The 19,098-nt window shown below is 42.4% G+C and overlaps 1 protein-coding gene across 1 annotated transcript in view; it reads left to right on the top strand.

Annotated features, from left to right (window-relative positions):
* Positions 1-1,382: 1,382 nt before the first annotated feature.
* The window catches only part of LOC311238370 (mothers against decapentaplegic homolog 2-like), a gene marked incomplete at both ends in the record, with an annotated part of 40,711 nt that continues 22,995 nt past the window's right edge, over positions 1,383-19,098 (top strand). Inside the window, 2 exons of the mRNA XM_084326403.1 lie at positions 1,383-1,639; positions 16,278-16,367. Of these exons, the coding sequence (XP_084182529.1) occupies positions 1,383-1,639; positions 16,278-16,367 (347 nt within the window). The remainder of the gene's footprint in view (positions 1,640-16,277; positions 16,368-19,098) is intronic.

Genomic DNA, 19,098 nt, shown 5'->3' with positions numbered 1-19,098 from the left:
CAGTGATGATGATGATCAAATGTATATCCTCTTGTTCTTAGACTCTTTTTGTATGTAGATCTGGTATGTCATAAATCATGTCTAGATGTAGCAGTACTGTCTATCTGTATGTATGTCATGTCACTATGAATTGAAAATGGGAGACCCTGATGTAAACAAGACGAAAGTCTTTCTCTGGTCTGCATCCCCTTAACAATTGTGTGTATTGAGCCGTACTGTATTGTACCCATTCTGCAATCTGTTAATACAATTTTCAATCAATCAATCAAACCCTCTCCGGTAGAATTGTCCCTTTTGCGTTTTGTCACCTGCGGTTTTCGCATGTGACAAAAACAGATTAGCCTACCTTGGCATATTTAAGTTGACTAATGCTCTTCAGGAATTGTCTGGCTATTTTAGAAGCCATGTCTGAGTGGGGGACCTGCTAACTCCGTACTTAAGTAGTCCAAGGGTTAAGCCCGGTGAATTCAATTCTTAGAAGGTTGCTGGCTGCTTGGAAATTGGATGAGCGTGTGATGGTTTGTCCCTGCTTCAGAGTCAGACCTCTCTCCAGCTTTGACAAACTGTCTTCTGATCGGTCATCTATATCAGAATGTCTGTGATAAGAGTGTGTGCCTCGTGAACTGTTGAGTTTTGAGCAAGAACGAGCCTCAAAAGCCCGGTCCTGGCTTCGTACCAAGTGGGTCACATGCAGGTTGTGAGACCCAGTCTTATCTAAATATGGGTACTATACTGGGTGGGTCTCTGAAGGATATTGTTTTTTGAGCTCACGTCGGCACTGATTGGATTATAGTGGTGTATTTCCTGGGGCTGGTGGGGGTTCTGAAGAGCGTGACGCTGTGTTTGTTTAACGTGCGTGTCTTGTGTTTCCTCAGGTTGCTCCTGACCTCCTCCTCCTCCCCCCCCCCCTCCTCCTTTCTCTCTCATCTTGTTTTCTCTTCCTCATCGTCTTGAGCAAACCAGCCGACTGACTTCACCACCCTGTGTTTACGCCGGGGCTGCAGAACGGGCTCGTCCCCGACAACCTTCTCCTCCTCCTCCTCTTCATCGTCATCATCATCACCTGAAAGGCCTACTCTCTTTGCAGCGACGTTTAAACTCCTGTAGGTTTTGTCGAACCCTCATACCCCCTTATTTTTTTTTCACCCAGTAGGCTTACAGATCGGTCGCCTACCGTCCCCGCCCTACGTCCGCTGCCTTTAGTCGACCCTTAGAGAACCCGCCAGCTCTCTCTCTCTCTCTCTCTCTCTCTCTCTCTCTCTCTCTCTCTCTCTCTCTCTCACACGAGGAGAGGCTAGCAGAACCTACAGGCCCGTCCCAGTATATAGGCCTCTCCTGCGAGCGACCTTCGCTGTGCAGACGGCCCGGCCCGGCCTGGCGCCATGTCCTCCATCCTGCCGTTCACGCCCCCCGTGGTCAAGCGCCTCCTGGGATGGAAGAAGACTCAGACGACGGGGGGCTCGGGGGGCGCAGGGGCGGGGGGCATCGGTGGGGCACAGAACAGCGGCCAGGAGGACAAGTGGTGCGAGAAGGCGGTGAAGAGCCTGGTGAAGAAGCTGAAGAAGACGGGGCAGCTGGACGAGCTGGAGAAGAGCCTGAGCACGCAGAGCGGCAACACCAAGTGTGTCACCATCCCCAGGTGAGAGGCACCGCACGCACACTACATACACACACACACACACTACATACACACACACACACACACTACATACACACACACACACACACACACACACACACACACACACTACATACACACACGGACACACACACACACACACACTACATACACACACACACACACACACACACACACTACATACACACACGGACACACACACACACACACACTACATACACACGGACACGGACACACAGACAGACGGTGTAAGGTTAACCAGATGAGTCAAATTCTCTTGAGAAGGCAATTAGGTACACAGGATACAATACATTGTATACGGGCATGCATGCACACACACACACACAAACTGTCTACATGCACACACAACACAGAAATGTAACACCAAGCAGGTAAACAAGACACAGACAATTCGCACAGACACACAGAGAGAGACAGACACACAGACACACAGAGAGACGGAGAGACACAGACACACAGAGAGACAGAGAGACACAGACACACAGAGAGACGGAGAGACACAGACACACAGAGAGACACAGACACACAGAGAGACAGAGAGACACAGACACACAGAGAGACACAGAGAGACGGAGAGACAGAGAGACACAGACACACAGAGAGACAGAGAGACACAGACACACAGAGAGAGACAGACACACAGAGAGACAGAGAGACACAGACACACAGAGAGACAGAGAGACACAGACACACAGAGAGACAGAGAGACACAGACACACAGAGAGACACAGACACACAGAGAGACAGAGAGACACAGACACACAGAGAGACAGAGAGACACAGACACACAGAGAGACAGAGAGACACAGACACACAGAGACACAGAGAGACAGAGAGACACAGACACACAGAGAGACAGAGAGACACAGACACACAGAGAGACACAGAGACACAGACACACAGAGAGACAGAGAGACACACAGAGAGACACACAGAGACAGAGAGACGAGAGACACAGACACACAGAGAGACAGAGAGACACACAGAGAGAGACAGACACACCGAGAGACACACAGAGAGACACAGACACACAGAGAGACACACAGAGAGACACAGACACACACAGAGACATACACACTCACAGCTTCTAGATACACACACCTAGAGCTGCCGCGATTACCGCATTACCGCGGTATCGCTGTTACATCACGGCCACCGCAGAGTAGGCTGAATACCGCGTCACCGCTGTTTTTTATAATAATAATAATAAATTACCCTCCTCTCGTTGGGCTTGCGGCTCTGCAGATATACCCTACTCCTCCATCGAGGTTCCAAGCGACCCTATTGGGTACCAGAAAAGTCACGTGAAACATTGCAGACCACTGATTGGTCAGAAGAGAGACGCGTCACACGTTTTTTACGTCCTGAATGTCAGCTCATCACAACACGGCTAATAACGTTAGCTTTAACTCTCCGCCGGAGTGGACTACCATCGCTCTTCAGGAGTACTAAACGAGACATAATGATTTTACTGTCTGCAACGAATGTTATAATAAAAGCCCTTCGTTCTATACACTTGTCTGATTGAAAACTTTATTAACAGACCGCAGAATGGGACAACTCAGCACGCTCTGAGCAAAGAAAGGAACTGAGATATGAATAGAGTATTGCTTGCCTTGATATGGTCCGGTAAATACGCTGATGTTATTGAACGTATAACTATATAATGTTAATGCCACCAAACGAATGCCTTTATTATAAAGTAGTAACTTTATAGTAATAATAATAAGAAAGGGTCGGGGGGGTAACCACCCCTGCCCGCGACACCGAGTGAACTGCGCAGAGGGGAAACTTCGAATCCGTGTTTCACTTTCAATAACTAATGCGTGCTTGCCGAATCCCAAACAATATTCATGCTGCAAAGTCATCCTCTAAAGATAGACATTTAGACTAGAGGCAGGCTATATGCTATAAAGAGTAGACTACTACTAAAAATGCATTCAAACTTTTTTTTTTTAATTTTTTGTGTGCGTGCGGTAATAACCGCGGCGGTAGGAAATATTTTGCAAATGTGTGCGGTAAGGAAAACATCAATACCGCGGCAGCTCTACACACACCATCACCACACACACACACACAGACACACACCGCTTCTACATACACACACCATCACCACACACACACACAGACACACACCGCTTCTACATACACACACCATCACCATGACACACACACACACACAGACACACACCGCTTCTACATACACACACCATCCCCATGACACAAATGCACCGCACCATGTGTGCCACTACACGGAGATAAACAGGAAGGGCAGGAGGGGTGCAGAGAGCCACACAAACTCATTTGAACAACATCAACATTTCACCCCCTCAGGATTGCAAAGCGATGGGTTTCTGTTGTGTAACTAGGGCTCACTTCCCCCCCCTGCCACCCCCCCCCCCCCCGCCCGTGCCATAAATTCAGCAGGGCAGAAGAAGTGAAACCTGATTGGAGGAAACACCTGTCCATCACATGATGGCATGCGAGGCAGAGGTGAAATTGGAACCCAGTGGCCATATCTCTCCCCTGACAACCCTTTAGAATGCAGAATCTCCCTGCAAAATGTCAGATAAGGGCTGCATTCCAATTGGCCAGTAGGGACCTGAGAAGTGTGCCACACGGGGGGGGGGGGTTCACCAAGCTATTGTAACCTGTGGTGCGACAGATAAGGGTGCTTCATGAAGTTCTGTGTGATTCTAAACATTCTTTTATAACCCATGCGGCAAGAGCTGCTCCCTGGGGTTACGTTTTCCACAAACGTTTATTTTGTTACCCATTCAGGACTATGTTGGGGATGCAAGCGGGTTTCTCGGGTGAAATAAATCTTATGGGGAGGGAAGGCAAAACTGTGTTATTTATGATCTGGAATAATAATAATGCTGGATGCAAAACTTTAGTCCCAGGTTTTCTATCACTTGTAAATATAAAATATTTAGTTGGTGAAAACCTGAAATCTGATGTGTTCTCACTCAGATCATCTTGATCGTGTCCGAAACGTTCTTTCTTTCTTTCTTTCTTTCTTTCTTTCTTTCTTTCTTTCTTTCTTTCTTTCTTTCTTTCTTTCTTTCTTTCTTTCTTTCTTTCTTTCTTTCTTTCTTTCTTTCTTTCTTTCTTTCTTTCTTTCTTTCTTTCTTTCTTTCTTTCTTTCTTTCTTTCTTCCTTCCTTCCTTCCTGTGTCTTTCTCGTACCATATGCCTGTTCTGTCTCTCGTTCTCGCCCCCCACACCTCTCTCCCTCTCTCTGTGACGTTATTCAGTGACGTTATTTTCTCCAGTTTAGTCTGCGACAGTGATTTCCTCGGCCCGTATCAGTTGTCTAACCTTGGCGACCCGTGGGAACAGTGGTAATGGCCAGAGGCCTCAGCCACATCACATCACATCACACCGCGGGCAATATGATATCATGCTTCCATAGTGTGCGGTTGTTGTTGTGTCTGGTGACACTTCAGATTACAGGTCCCTCACTTCTGTAATTGCAGTGTAAGCAGAGAGATTGTTTGTTGTTGTTGTTGTTGGTTGTTTTGGTCCTTTTCAAGAGTGAAGGCACTTGCCTGACTGACCTCTCTGAGTCAGTGGTTTGAACTAATAGTCTACTGTTCTTAAGACCGAAAATTAGAAGATTCGACCCCCCCCCCCCAAAAATAAATGTATACACGAAATTGTTATTTTCAGTTTCAGTTAAATTCAGTTATTCTTTTTAATAGAACGGATCATTCAAATCAAAGGGTATTGCACATAAATAGGCACTTCAGATAATCCTTCAGAACGTTGATCGGCTCAGCTGCCCGACAATAAATCAAAATGACACCATTCACCATCGTAGCCTATAATAATGACAGCATTGCATTGGCCCATCAACCGGTTTTAATAAACAAACAGAAACAGTAGCATGTGCATCTTTTAGATCGATTAGGCTATGAAATCTAGGCTAAATATAAACATTTATTAAATATGAATGGTTTGCTTCACTTTAAAAACAATTTATAAAAAAATGAATTATATATATTTTCATATAAATTAACTTGTCCCTAGAAGGCATTAGCCTGACTGACGTCTTGAGTCGGCGGTTTGAACGTGAGCCGCTGTAGACGTGAGTGTGAATACAGACCTTGTAGACTTGACACTTATACACGCGCGTCGCGCGCAAACAAACAGCACTGCGTTACCTTAGCAACCGCTTGACGAACACCTGTCACTTGACCGGTGTCACTGACGCGTTCTTTCCACCCGCACGGTGATTGGCGAGTGTGGCCAATCAGCAATGCCTGCTGAGGTCATCATCTTAATGTTCGCCTGAAATTATTTAGTTATAAACCTTCATAAACTCTTCACTTAAACCATAACCTGTCGCCTCGGTGGAAACCTCACTCCCCACTCCCCATCCTAACCTAAACATACAGATGTAAAAATAGAATGATAATTCACATTCAGATTCCTTTATTGTCACTCATTTCAGTACTTTACAGCAATACGAGTGAAAATCTATTTATTGTGGTCCCTCGACTATAGCAGCTTCCAATAATAATTAAAAATGCAATACATTTACCATAGAATAAAATAAGATGACTAAAATAAAGATGACTATATATACAGTTCTAAAAGATAAAATGATAATGAAGATGATGATGAAACTCAAACGAGGCTCAGGCGATGCTAGTCGTCCTGTGGGGTCTTCCTCAAGGTGGGAGCGCGGTGGAGGAAGAAGTACACAGTTCCTTTACTTAAGTAAAAGTACAAATACCCAGATAAATGAGTACTCTGGTAAAAGTCCTTCTTCAAATTCTACTTAAGTAAAAGTAGAGAAGTATTTGTTATTGAATGTACACAAGTATCCGAAGTAAAAGTACACATTCTACATGACGTTTGTGTATCCATTGACCTCTATAGGTTATGTTAAAGTGGTATGTGGTCCAGTTATGCTGCTCTGATTAAAGGTGATGTTAAAGTGGTATGTGGTCCAGTTATGCTGCTCTGATTAAAGGTTATGTTAAAGTGGTATGTGGTCCAGTTATGCTGCTCTGATTAAAGGTTATGTTAAAGTGGTATGTGGTCCAGTTATGCTGCTCTGATTAAAGGTTATGTTAAAGTGGTATGTGGTCCAGTTATGCTGCTCTGATTAAAGGTTATGTTAAAGTGGTATATGGTCCAGTGATGCTGCTCTGATTAAAGGTTATGTTAAAGTGGTATGTGGTCCAGTTATGCTGCTCTGATTAAAGGTGATGTTAAAGTGGTATGTGGTCCAGTTATGCTGCTCTGATTAAAGGTGATGTTAAAGTGGTATGTGGTCCAGTTATGCTGCTCTGATTAAAGGTGATGTTAAAGTGGTATGTGGTCCAGTTATGCTGCTCTGATTAAAGGTTATGTTAAAGTGGTATGTGGTCCAGTTATGCTGCTCTGATTAAAGGTCATGTTAAAGTGGTATGTGGTCCAGTTATGCTGCTCTGATTAAAGGTTATGTTAAAGTGGTATATGGTCCAGTGATGCTGCTCTGATTAAAGGTTATGTTAAAGTGGTATGTGGTCCAGTTATGCTGCTCTGATTAAAGGTTATGTTAAAGTGGTATGTGGTCCAGTGATGCTGCTCTGATTAAAGGTTATGTTAAAGTGGTATGTGGTCCAGTTATGCTGCTCTGATAAATGTTAAAGTGGTATGTGGTCCAGTGATGCTGCTCTGATTAAAGGTTGTGTTAAAGTGGTATGTGGTCCAGTGATGCTGCTCTGATTAAAGGTTATGTTAAAGTGGTATATGGTGCAGTTACGCTGCTCTGATTAAAGGTTATATTAAAGTGGTATGTGGTGCAGTTACGCTGCTCTGATTAAAGGTTATATTAAAGTGGTATGTGGTCCATAATCTCGGTCTTAAATTATGGCTTATGGCTGTGTCTAATCTGCCCGTCGTTTATCAATGACTTGTTTGCAGTCAACATTGTCGAAACGGATTGTTTTTTAATCGCTTCATTTCCGTTTTATAGCATTTTGAAAAGCCCTCGTTTTCAAGGAAAATATAAAGATTCCGTGATTTGCATTTACTGGAATATTCTGGCATACACAAACGTTGTAATTTTTCGGCCTAGATTATCGATAGTATATGTGTACTTATGCACGCTATAGAAGCGGGCTGAAATATCGATTCTCTCATTTCCTGATCGCACACACACACACGCATAGGGCAAACGCTGATATCTCTGTGAAAATAGCTCTGATTATCCTAAGACTGGTAAAATAAATTCCTTACCAGATCAGATGTTATCCAAAAAGATTATTCCAATTCCTGATCGCCATTCCAAATATCGATCGCGTTTATTGATTCAGCGTTGGGTACTGTAAATACATAATCCACGCGTTTTCCGGGCCGGCAATCACAATGGATTCTTCAGTTGGCTTGACTGAAAAGTAAAATGAGGAAACTGCCCCCCCCCCCCCCCCCCATCATCAGTCTAAACTAAAGGGGTGCAGTTGCACAGGGAGAGACGATAGGGGGCGGTATCTTCCCAATTGAGCTCAGAGAGAGTCTGCAACACTATATGAATTCAAATCGCCAATAAAAAAAAATACGACAAACAAACGCTATATACTATATAGCGTTGGCGGCACTCAACGGTCGGCATGAACTAACGACAAAGCGCATTGCTGGCACTCAAAGTGTTAAGTACTAAAAAGTAAAAGTAATTTTTTTTAAAGGGATAGACCAGGCGTCTCAAACTCATTCCATCGTGGGCCAAGTTTTCATTTTAACTACACATTGCACCAGGTGAGTTAGTTGAAGAGGTGAGCCAATTAGTGAAATCATCAGCTGGTGTTTAGGCAAGGCTGGAATGAAACCAAGCAGACACCCGGCCCACAATGGAACGTGTTCTGCGATAGACGATGCTGAAATGAAAGAACGGAGGACACTTTTTTTTGCATTAAAATTATTTAATGCACTTCTCCATTGAAGGTAAACTAACATGGACGGCATTCACAGCATGAATAATATCACACTATTAAAAACAGAATGGTGTACCCTGAATAATATCACAATATTAACCACAGCATACTGGATTATCTTGAATAATATCACAATATTAAAGGCAGAATACTGGAGTACCCTGAATAATATCACAATATTAAAGACAGAATACTGGAGTACCCTGAATAATATCACAATATTAAAGGCAGAATACTGGAGTACCCTGAATAATATCACAATATTAAAGGCAGAATACTGGAGTACCCTGAATAATATCACAATATTAACTAGAGTTGTTCCGATACCGATACCAGTATCGGAAATGCCGCCGATACTGCCTAAAATGCTGGTATCGGTATCGGCGAGTACACGTAAATTCTAGCCTCCGATCCCATGATGTAATTTATCTCCTGCCGAGTCCTGCGGAGAGTGAGGATTATAAAATGAACATGTTTTAAAGTGTGATGCTGTGTCATTTTAACAGCAGATACACTTTCTTAAATTCCATTGTCCCCGACAGTGCGGTGTGATGGGGAGCTCGGACGGGAATCGGGATGTGTTTGGCTGGTGTTATGATAGCATTAGCTGGAAAGATAGCTAGTTGGAACAACATCCGCTTTAACGTTACATCAAATCAGATGATCGCCTGTCCTTTCTCCAGGACCTAACACTGTCCGTGACCGTCTATCAACAATAATGCACCCACGGTGAATTGTATTTAAGTTAAGTAGCTACGGACTAGCGTTAGCTGACTATTACTAACGTTATCAAATGTCAATGCGGGAAGACGAGCTAGGTCAGTTAGCTTAGCTTGATAACGTTACCGTGTCTAAAGTTGGTGCATAATCCAGCAATAATGGCTGCAGACCTGCAAGCAAAGTACAGCAAGTGCCAAAGGATAAGAGTCTGAGGCGGAGTTTCAAAAGAGAATGTTGAATATTTATTTTGCATCAAAAATCACAACATGAACGTTCTATCTGCCACTAGCTTACAGACTGAATAGGGTATATCTGCAGAGCCACTGAGTAGCGAGTGCAACACCGTTTAATGTCCGTGTGGATCATTGGAGTAGGGTATATCTGCAGTGCTGTAGCCCATACTCATTGATTAATGATACTAATACAAATCTATACAATCACCTGTTGTTGAATAAATACCATTACTTTCTAGTTATTACTAAAACACAGTATAACAGTATCCGTAAAAAAAAAAAAAAAAAATATAATTTATATAATATTTTTTATTTCTTTTTTTTTATGCACTGGTATCGGATAAATATCGGTATCGGCCGATACCCAAAGCTTAGGTATCGGAATCGGATCGGAAAGGGAAAAATGGTATCGGAACATCTCTAATATTAACCACAGCATACTGGATTATCTTGAATAATATCACAATATTAAAGGCAGAATACTGGAGTACCCTGAATAATAGGGGTGCACCGATATATCGGTCGGGTATCGGTATCGGCCGATAAGTGCCTTGTTGACTGCTATCGGCCTATCGGCCGATAAGCTCAAATGTGCCGATAGCAGTCGCCGATAACTAACCATCCATTTGTGTAGCGTCAAGACAAAAAAAAAAAAATTCACTCGCGACCTACCTGCACAACGCCCGCCGTCCGCCCCACACACACACAAGCTACTGCATCAAAGTTACTATTTATGATTAACAAGGCATTCGTTTTGTGGCATTAACGTTATATAGTTAGTGTTACACGGACAATAACATCAGCATATTATTATTACCCATAGCAGCAAGGCATTACTCCGAGTCCGTTCATAGCCGGGAGGCAGACGACTAACGTTACTGGTGAAAATGTGATTTACGTTGGAATACTCCTTTGCCAACTTGCTGTACTTTGCTTGCAGGTCTGCAGCCATTATTACTGGATTAAGAATAGCCCCAACTTTAGCCAACGTAACGTTATGGCTAAACCTTTAACATTAGTTAACCCTAGCTTTCGGTTAGCTGTTCAATGCTAATGTAATAACACAACCAAGCGAATCCATCAGAGCTCCCCATCAACACCGCTCTGTCGGGAGGATGGCATTTAAGAAAGTATCTGCTGTTAAAATGACACAAACATTCGTTTTGTGGCATTAACGTTATTATAGTTAGTTACACGTTCAATTACATCAGCATAGTATTTACCCGAAGATAGCAAGCAAGCCGTGCATAGCTCGGTTACATTCCGTTGCTCATTCCGTACCCAACTACACATTCTGCAATCTGTTAATAAAGTTTTCAACCAGACAAATGTATAGAAAGGCTTTGTTTTATTATAACATTTGTTGCAGTAAAATCATTGTGTCTCGTTTGGCCATCCTGTGGAGCGCGCTGGTCGGCGGGCACTGCCGGGCAGCTAACTTATTAGCTTGTTGTGGTTCTGAGTTTGACTCGCATTCTCACAAGCAGATCAATGGCGGCATGCCCCGAAGTAGAAAAATGAATATTCGCTTGGTGGTAAGCAGGAGGTGGGTGCTAGCGGTGTGGCGTAATTGGCCGAATCGACTGTCAATCAAAATGGTTCCATTGCATTGGTTGAAAGCTCTGGTTGAGAGAATAGTATCCCGCTGCAGGCCGCCAGAATGGTTCCATTGCATTGGTTGAAAGCTCTGGTTGAGAAAATAGTATCCCTCTGCAGGCCGCCAGACGATACTGGGAGAGGGATCAGTGATACCATAAACATATTTCTTGATGTTTCCTTTTTTAAGTAAGTAAAGAGGCCTACAAATACAAACACACATACAAATATACAGTAGTTTCATTAAAAAAATAAAAAAAAATATTAAAAATACTTATTTTTTGCCACAATTATCGGTATCGGTATCGGTATCGGCCGATTGTGTTAGTTGAACAATCGGTATCGGTATCGGTGGCCAATTTTCATATCGGTGCACCCCTACTGAATAATATCACAATATTAAAGACAGAATACTGGAGCACCCTGAATAATATCACAATATTAAAGACAGAATGGTGTATCCTGAATAATATCACAATATTAACCACAGCATATTGGATTATCCTGAATAATATCACAATATTAAAGGCAGAATACTGGAGTACCCTGAATAATATCACAATATTAAAGGCAGAATACTGGAGTACCCTGAATAATATCACAATATTAACCACAGCATAATGCGGATCTGACTGTTTATTCTTCTGATAGCAGGTGTTTAATCAAAGATCCCCGCTTTCTAGTGTTGCACAAGGACCAATCAGCATGGGTATGGGCGGGTTCATGTTCCATTGATGGGGATTTGATTGGCTGTTTACCTGCGGTCGCAGGATTAATAACGTTAACGTTAGTTCGGCCAGATAAACAATTAAAATATACTAATTAAAATGGTTGGACCTGTGAGATTTGTACTTTGTACTTTGTAGGTCTGCATTTTAAATGTAAGGAGTAAAAAGTGTGTTTTTTTTCTCTGAAATGTAATTGAGTAAAAGTACAAAGTATACAAACCTAATAATACTAGAGTAAAGTACAAATCCCCCAAAACAGTACTTAAGTATTGTAACGAAGTACAATTACTCAAGTACTTTACACCCCTGCTGATGGGTTCAGATAAATGTAGTGGAGTAAAAAGTACAATATTTCCCTTAAAATGTATGTAGTGGAGTAAAAGTATAAAGTTCCCTAAAATGAAAATACTCACGTAAAGTACAAGTAGCTCGAGATTTACATTTACAGTACTTGAGTAAAAATACTTAGTTACTTTCCACCACTGTGGTAGAGTCACCGGGGAAATTCTGGATGCAATTATTATCTCTAGTGGATCCACCGAAAATAGTCCAATTCTATGCACGCTATGGTTTTGTCATCCTGCATCACCAGTGTTGGGGCAAGTTGCATGTGTAATTAGTTACTTATTACCGATTACTCCTTTAAAAAGTAATACAAATTACTTTGCCGATTACTTTGTAGCAAAGTAATTAGTTACTTTACTAGTTACGTTTCTCGTTACTTTTGATAACCCCAAAGTAATGTACAACCTGTTTATCTTCTGTTAGCTGTCCAGATGTCAGCTGTGGTGGAAACAAAGTCTACCTCTCAGAGTGTGACCTTCAGATGAGCTTCCATCACCACATTATTCTCTCTCTCTGGAGGAGCCGGCACACGGCCTTCTCTGTTGGCAGCTTGATGTTGCTCTTTTGTGGGTTATTTTCTCTTATGATGCGTCGATATGAGGGCGAGCCAACCGTGGAAATGGGTAACATCTGCTCAACGATATACCCAGAGCTCCTGATCTTAGATCTTAGATCCCAGTTTCTGTGGTATTGTTTACATCCATCACTGGCTCTGGTCGAGGCTTCCTGTCAGTGTCAGGTTTTTGGTATGTGTCCAAGTTCAGGGGTGTAAAGTACTTGAGTAATTGTACTTTGTTACAATATTTAAGTACCATTTTTGGGGATTTGTATTTTACTCGAGTGTTATTAGGTTTGTATACTTGTACTTTTACTCAATTACATTTCAGAGAAAAAATACATACTTTTTATTCCTTACATTTAAAACGCAGACCTGCAAAGTACAAAGTCTCGCAGGTCCAACCATTTTAATTAGTGTATTTGTTTCTCTGGCCGAACTAACGTTAACGTTATTAATCCTGCGGCCGCGCTTTATTTAAAAACAGCCAATCAAATCCCCATCAAGGGAAAATGAACCCGCCCATACCCATGCTCATTGGTCCTTGTGCAAGACTAGAAAGCGGGGATCTTTGATTAAACACCTGCTATCAGAAGAATAGATGGTCAGAAAAAAAGTTTTTACTTTTACTTTTTAGTACTTAAGTACATTTAAAAGTAGAAACTTTTTGACTTTTACTCAAGTGTGTTTTTAGCCGATTTTGAGACGGTACCCATACTTTCACTTAAGTATAATTTCTGGGTACTTTTTACACCCCTGTCCAAGTTTCACATTGTCATGCTGCCGTGTCGGATGCTTCATCAAATTAGATGTTTTTCGCGGTTGCGAAACGTTTTGCTCTCCCTACATAGTTTACAACAGATGGCTATTGAACGTATCATTACCTCTCTTCTCTTCAGGCTGCTTCGTGACCTCGCCCTGACCTTCATCTACCGTGACCTCTGACCTTCATCTACCGTGACCTCGCTCTGACCTTCATCTACCGTGACCTCGCCCTGACCATGAATGACAGAGCTCTCATATTTGCGAACGCATAAACTATATCTTAAATGATGGCTATGTGTCTAATATGGCCGTCGCTTATCAATGACTTGTTTGCAGCCAACATTGTCGAAACGGATTGTTTTTTAATCGGTTAATTTCCATTTTATACCATTTTGAAAAACGCTAGTTTTTTGAAAGTTTCAGAAAAAAATGTATATTCTGTGATAAACGCCCTCTACTGGAATATTCTGGAATACACAAAACACGTTGTCATTTTTCGGCCTATTTATGAATAGTTTTCAAATAAACGCTAGATTATCGATAGTATATGTGTACTTATGCACGCTATAGAAGCGGGCTGAAAAATCGATTATCTTATTTTAGGGATGCACGATAATTATCGGGTCGATAAAGTGGTAAAGTGCATAATGCATAGAGGCACAATTGACAGTAAAAGTGCATATAATCAAAGTGCGTGATGCACAGACACACAGAAACAGCACTTCCACAACCTGACTAATAACACACCAACTGAGTTGAGTGAGTTGGTGACATCGCAACTTCACGTCTTTCACGTCTCTCTCTCTCTCTCTCTCGGAGCACAGAGAGGTGGAAGACGTATCAGAGAGAGAGAGGGAATGAGCTATCGGGGTCCGGGTCATCTTTTTTAGAGTTTATTTATTCTGTTTATTTTTCTCCCAAGGCATTGTCTGCAGCGGGGGAAGGTCACCTCTTTATTGAGACTGTAGACATGTGAAGCAGATGGAGCCCAGAGAGAGAGAGAGATGGGTGGGTTCCGGGGGCCGAGAGAGTCACACATGTGGTTTCAACTAGGGCTGGGCGATATGGCCTCTAAATGATATCGTGATATTTTTTGGCCATATCACGATATATATTGTGATATTTTGACATTTCCTCTAAAGCACTTAAAAATGCTTGATTTAACCCTTTGATGCATACATATATACACAGTACTGTGAGAAAATAATCACACACAAAGCCTTACAAAGGGATAATGGCTTATAGCAGACTTAATGATTTTAGAATATTTCAGATAATGAAATGAAATGTTTATATCATCAACTATCCAGTTAGTATTTACTTTAAATCAGAGAGAGAGAGAGAGAGAGAGAGAGAGAGAGAGAGACTCTCCCCTCCTATCTTGTAATTCTTCTCTCCTCTCCTATAGACCTGTTCTCTGTATACGTCAGACTCGGTGTGCATCAGTGGGGCAAAAGGAACGTAATCCTGGTCAGAATAACGGGGCAGACTAGAATATATTTGCATTTTTGTTAGCCATGCTAGCGATCTAAACAATCAATCCATGATGCCAAAGCTAGACGTGTAAGAGGTGAAAGACTCTCACTCACAGCCGCGCTGCTGCTGATTTGGCAAAATGACATCCAGCCATTTTTAGTTTGAAACAACTTTTAGTCGGGGGAGTGTCATGGTTTCTCCATTGAGCCCCGTCATTTTCTTTTAGCACAGCAGCTTGCGCAGGTAAGGGGGCAACTTGGTCACGTGACGGTGATGACTCAGTTGATTATTGCTGATTGGCTCGAACACGGTATGTTTGTAAACAGCAAACAGGTCTATTATGGACCCATCTCGAGCCCCCGCCTCTTTTCTTGATCCTCCAATCACAGCCGTTGCTTCCAGGAGGAGGGCGGCGGCTGAGATGGGTCCATCGTCTCGAGTGGATCAGGGTGACGCACTCAAACAAACAAACAAACAAACAAACAAACAAACAGTCCAAAATCCACGGGACAACTGTAGGAAAGGGGTTGGATGTCTCTTTTTTGTGTCAGATTCTCATTAATCACACACGTCACACACACACGTGTCCTCATGCCTGTTGTTTCTGTCACGTCCTCATACATACCGTACGCTCTTTCTGTTCTATTGTCATATTCACATCACCTTCATATATACAGTATGTGTATATGTTACCAGTGTCACTTGTTTACGTCATCAAACCCGACATCCTCACGTTGTCTCCTGTGTGCATACAGAAAAGACATTGTACAAAAGCTCATACTAATGCATGTTTAAATGTTGTGCTGTTTATGTTCGGCCGGTATAGGAGGTTGTAAAGGGGGTCGAAGGGGCTGATTTTGACCTCAAATCCATGCATGTAACCAACTTTTAACAGCAGCTGTTTCCATATTTACCAACCTCCTACACTGGCTGTGTTGTGTCACATCACTGTTAGTAGTAGATCTGCAATTTGTCACATGATCACCTCTCACTTGTTCCTCTCATCCAACCAGCTTCTCTTATTGAGGATGGGGGGGCGGGCCCTGGGCTCCCTCTCCACCAATACGAGCCAAGCTTCTTTTGTGTGACGTCGTCCTACTGATTTTGGAATGAATCACCACGTCATGTTTACCATCTTTTGTTGTTGTTTTTTTTTCCTTTCTGTGTGTGTGTGTGTGTGTGTGTGTGTGTGTGTGCACGATGTGCGTGCGTGTTTGTGAATGTGCTTGTGTGTGTTTCTGTGCACGTCTGGTCTGTGTGTTGGTGTGTGCAGTAATTGCTCAGACCTGTGGGGTCTGGGCTCGAGCCACTCTGTGGCGCAGTGGGACTCATCCGGCATGTTCGGCTACCCTGACCACAGCAGGTGAATACACACACACACACACACTCACACTCACACACACATCATACACACACACTCACACTCACACTCACACTCACACTCACACTCTCACTCACTCACGCACAACACACACAACACACACTCTCTCACACACACACTCACACACACACACTCTCACACTCTCTCACACACTCTCACACACTCACACTCACTCACTCACTCTCACACACACACATCATACACACACACACACTGTCTGGAAATCTGACGGCTTTATTCACATCCAAAATCTCAAGAATAAAGAATATTCTCAAATATATATCTGGTGAACAAGATTACCGTCTTGACTTTGGGACTGTTAAACAGTGTAATTGCTGCCCATAATGTAATAATAACTGTCCTTATTATGTGATAAATCCAATGTAATAATGAACACATTCGGGGCCATTGGGCTTAGTTAATGGCAAGAGGACTGGGGAATGTAAACAAACGTGGGGTTGTTTGTACAGCTAAATCTATACTTTATAGTATTGCTATCTGTCCATTCTCATTGTCAATTGCATATGATCAACTGCATATGATCGGGACTGTCCCAAAGCATTGTATGCATGGAAGGGGGGGGGGGGGGGGGGGACGTCGTTTATTATTATTGATTACCAATAACCGTGTTCGTCTAACTAGCCACATAGGCCAATCGCCTGGATGGCTATCAGAACGGTGTCCGATCGGGCTGTAATTTACGTGAAGGGGATCTTACCGTGGTCCGGGCTGATCCCCCCGAGCATTTCCCCATTATCGATCGCCATCTGGTAGATCTATATGTCCATTGGCTGATGATAAATCCCCAAATCTGCGATTCGAAACGTAATCCAAGCTACATGATGCACATCCAGAATCCTGCTACTGGAATCTCTGTTGAAAGAAAAAAAAAAAAATGATCCCTTCAGCCACAGGGCACACTGCAGTGGCGCGATGGCGCCCCTAAGAGGATCTGGCAGGTATTGCACCTTGTCGAATTCATAGAGTAGGGAAAATCTGCAGTGCCGCTCGGCGACCTTGAATAGGTTATTAAAATGGAATAAAAGCAATAACAACTTCCCACGGATTTATCCGTACTTGTGTCCAGAACGCATGGATTCGAAACACGGATAAATACGTGGCCCATCCCGAATGTGTTAAAAGCTTACAATGTATTAACTGGGTTATAAAATAATACACATTCGAGTAGGGCTGTCTTAAATACTTCGAAGCTTCGTTCGATGGGCATGGGATTCGATTATGAAAAAAAAATTTAACATTTATTTTTATTATAATAATTGTATAACAATAAAAATAAATGTTTGGGTGCAAAATCAACTCTGCCTCTCTTTGTTAATTACAACAAGCAATGATGTTTGTTATTTAAGATGAGGTCGGACTCGGCACTGACAGATATGTGTTCATTGTGCTGCTTTTATAAAGCCTCAAATGACGGCTTACAATATTTCATTGTGTTTCATTGTTCAATGTTTCGTTTGTCTAAGATTTAAAAAGGTTTAAACTTTACAGCACTAAACAAAGTGCTGTACAAGTCCCACAACATAAAAAAAATTATAATAATAATTTTTATTTTTTATTATTTATAATATATATTTTTTTTTATCTCGAAGCTTTGAATTAAAATCGAATCTCGGCCCCGAAGCTTTGAATTCCAAAAAAAATAAATCGAAGGTCAGCCCTACATTCGAGTGACTTAAAGGGATAGTTCCGATTTGTTTTGATCGGTAGATTTATTTCTCAGCACAATAATCCATGCTGTTCCTCCATAGCTCTGGGTAGTTCAGCCACAAACCAACGCAAAGTCAATGGGGCCAAGCTCCCGTCTGCATGACTGAGGTTCACTGAAACTCACTTCACAGTGCAAGTCAATGGGGCCAAGCTCCCGTCTGCATGACTGAGGTTCACTGAAACTCACTTCACAGTGCAAGTCAATGGGGCCAAGCTCCCGTCTGCATGACTGAGGTTCACAGAAACTCACGTCACAGTGCAAGTCAATGGGGCCAAGCTCCCGTCTGCATGACTGAGGTTCACTGAAACTCACGTCACAGTGCAAGTCAATGGGGCCAAGCTCCCGTCTGCATGACTGAGGTTCACTGAAACTCGCGTCACAGTGCTGCACACAAAGCACAGTTCAGCGAGCCTCTGTTGGCTTGTACGAACGGGAGCTTGACCCCATTGACATTGCATTGGTTTGTGGCTAACGACCCAGAGCCAGTGTGAGGTACAGCGTGGGCTGTGCGGAGACAGGACTCCACTGATCAGCCTCATTATTGGATTCAGATCAGATTCAGATTATTTTATTGTTGCCGCTTCTTTAAATGTACACTCATTCAGAAACACGTGAGATGCTTGTTTTTCCCGGCTCCTCAACCGCAGTAGATTTGTAAACATGGTGGTTACTCTCCTACTTTCCTAGAAACGTATATTCTATCTATAAGTATAAATATAAGCTATAAATAAACTATAAATGAAAACTATAAACTAAACATAATCCACAACCTATATTCTATCTATACAAACTATAACTGTAAGCTATACACACTATAACTAAATTATATAATGACATTATATAAGGTATAAATAAACTATAAATGAAAACTATAAACTAAACATAATCCACAACGTACAGTATATTCTATCTATACAAACCATGCTATGCTAACCGCATAAGTAGCTATAAACTATAGACCAGGGGTTTCCAAACTTTTCAGGC

This window comes from Notolepis coatsorum (genome assembly GCF_963971535.1).
Source record: "Notolepis coatsorum genome assembly, chromosome: 12".
Classification (NCBI taxonomy): Eukaryota; Metazoa; Chordata; class Actinopteri; order Aulopiformes; family Paralepididae; genus Notolepis; species Notolepis coatsorum.
The sequence above is the reverse complement of the archived record's forward strand: the minus strand, read 5'-3'. Positions and strand labels throughout refer to the sequence as shown.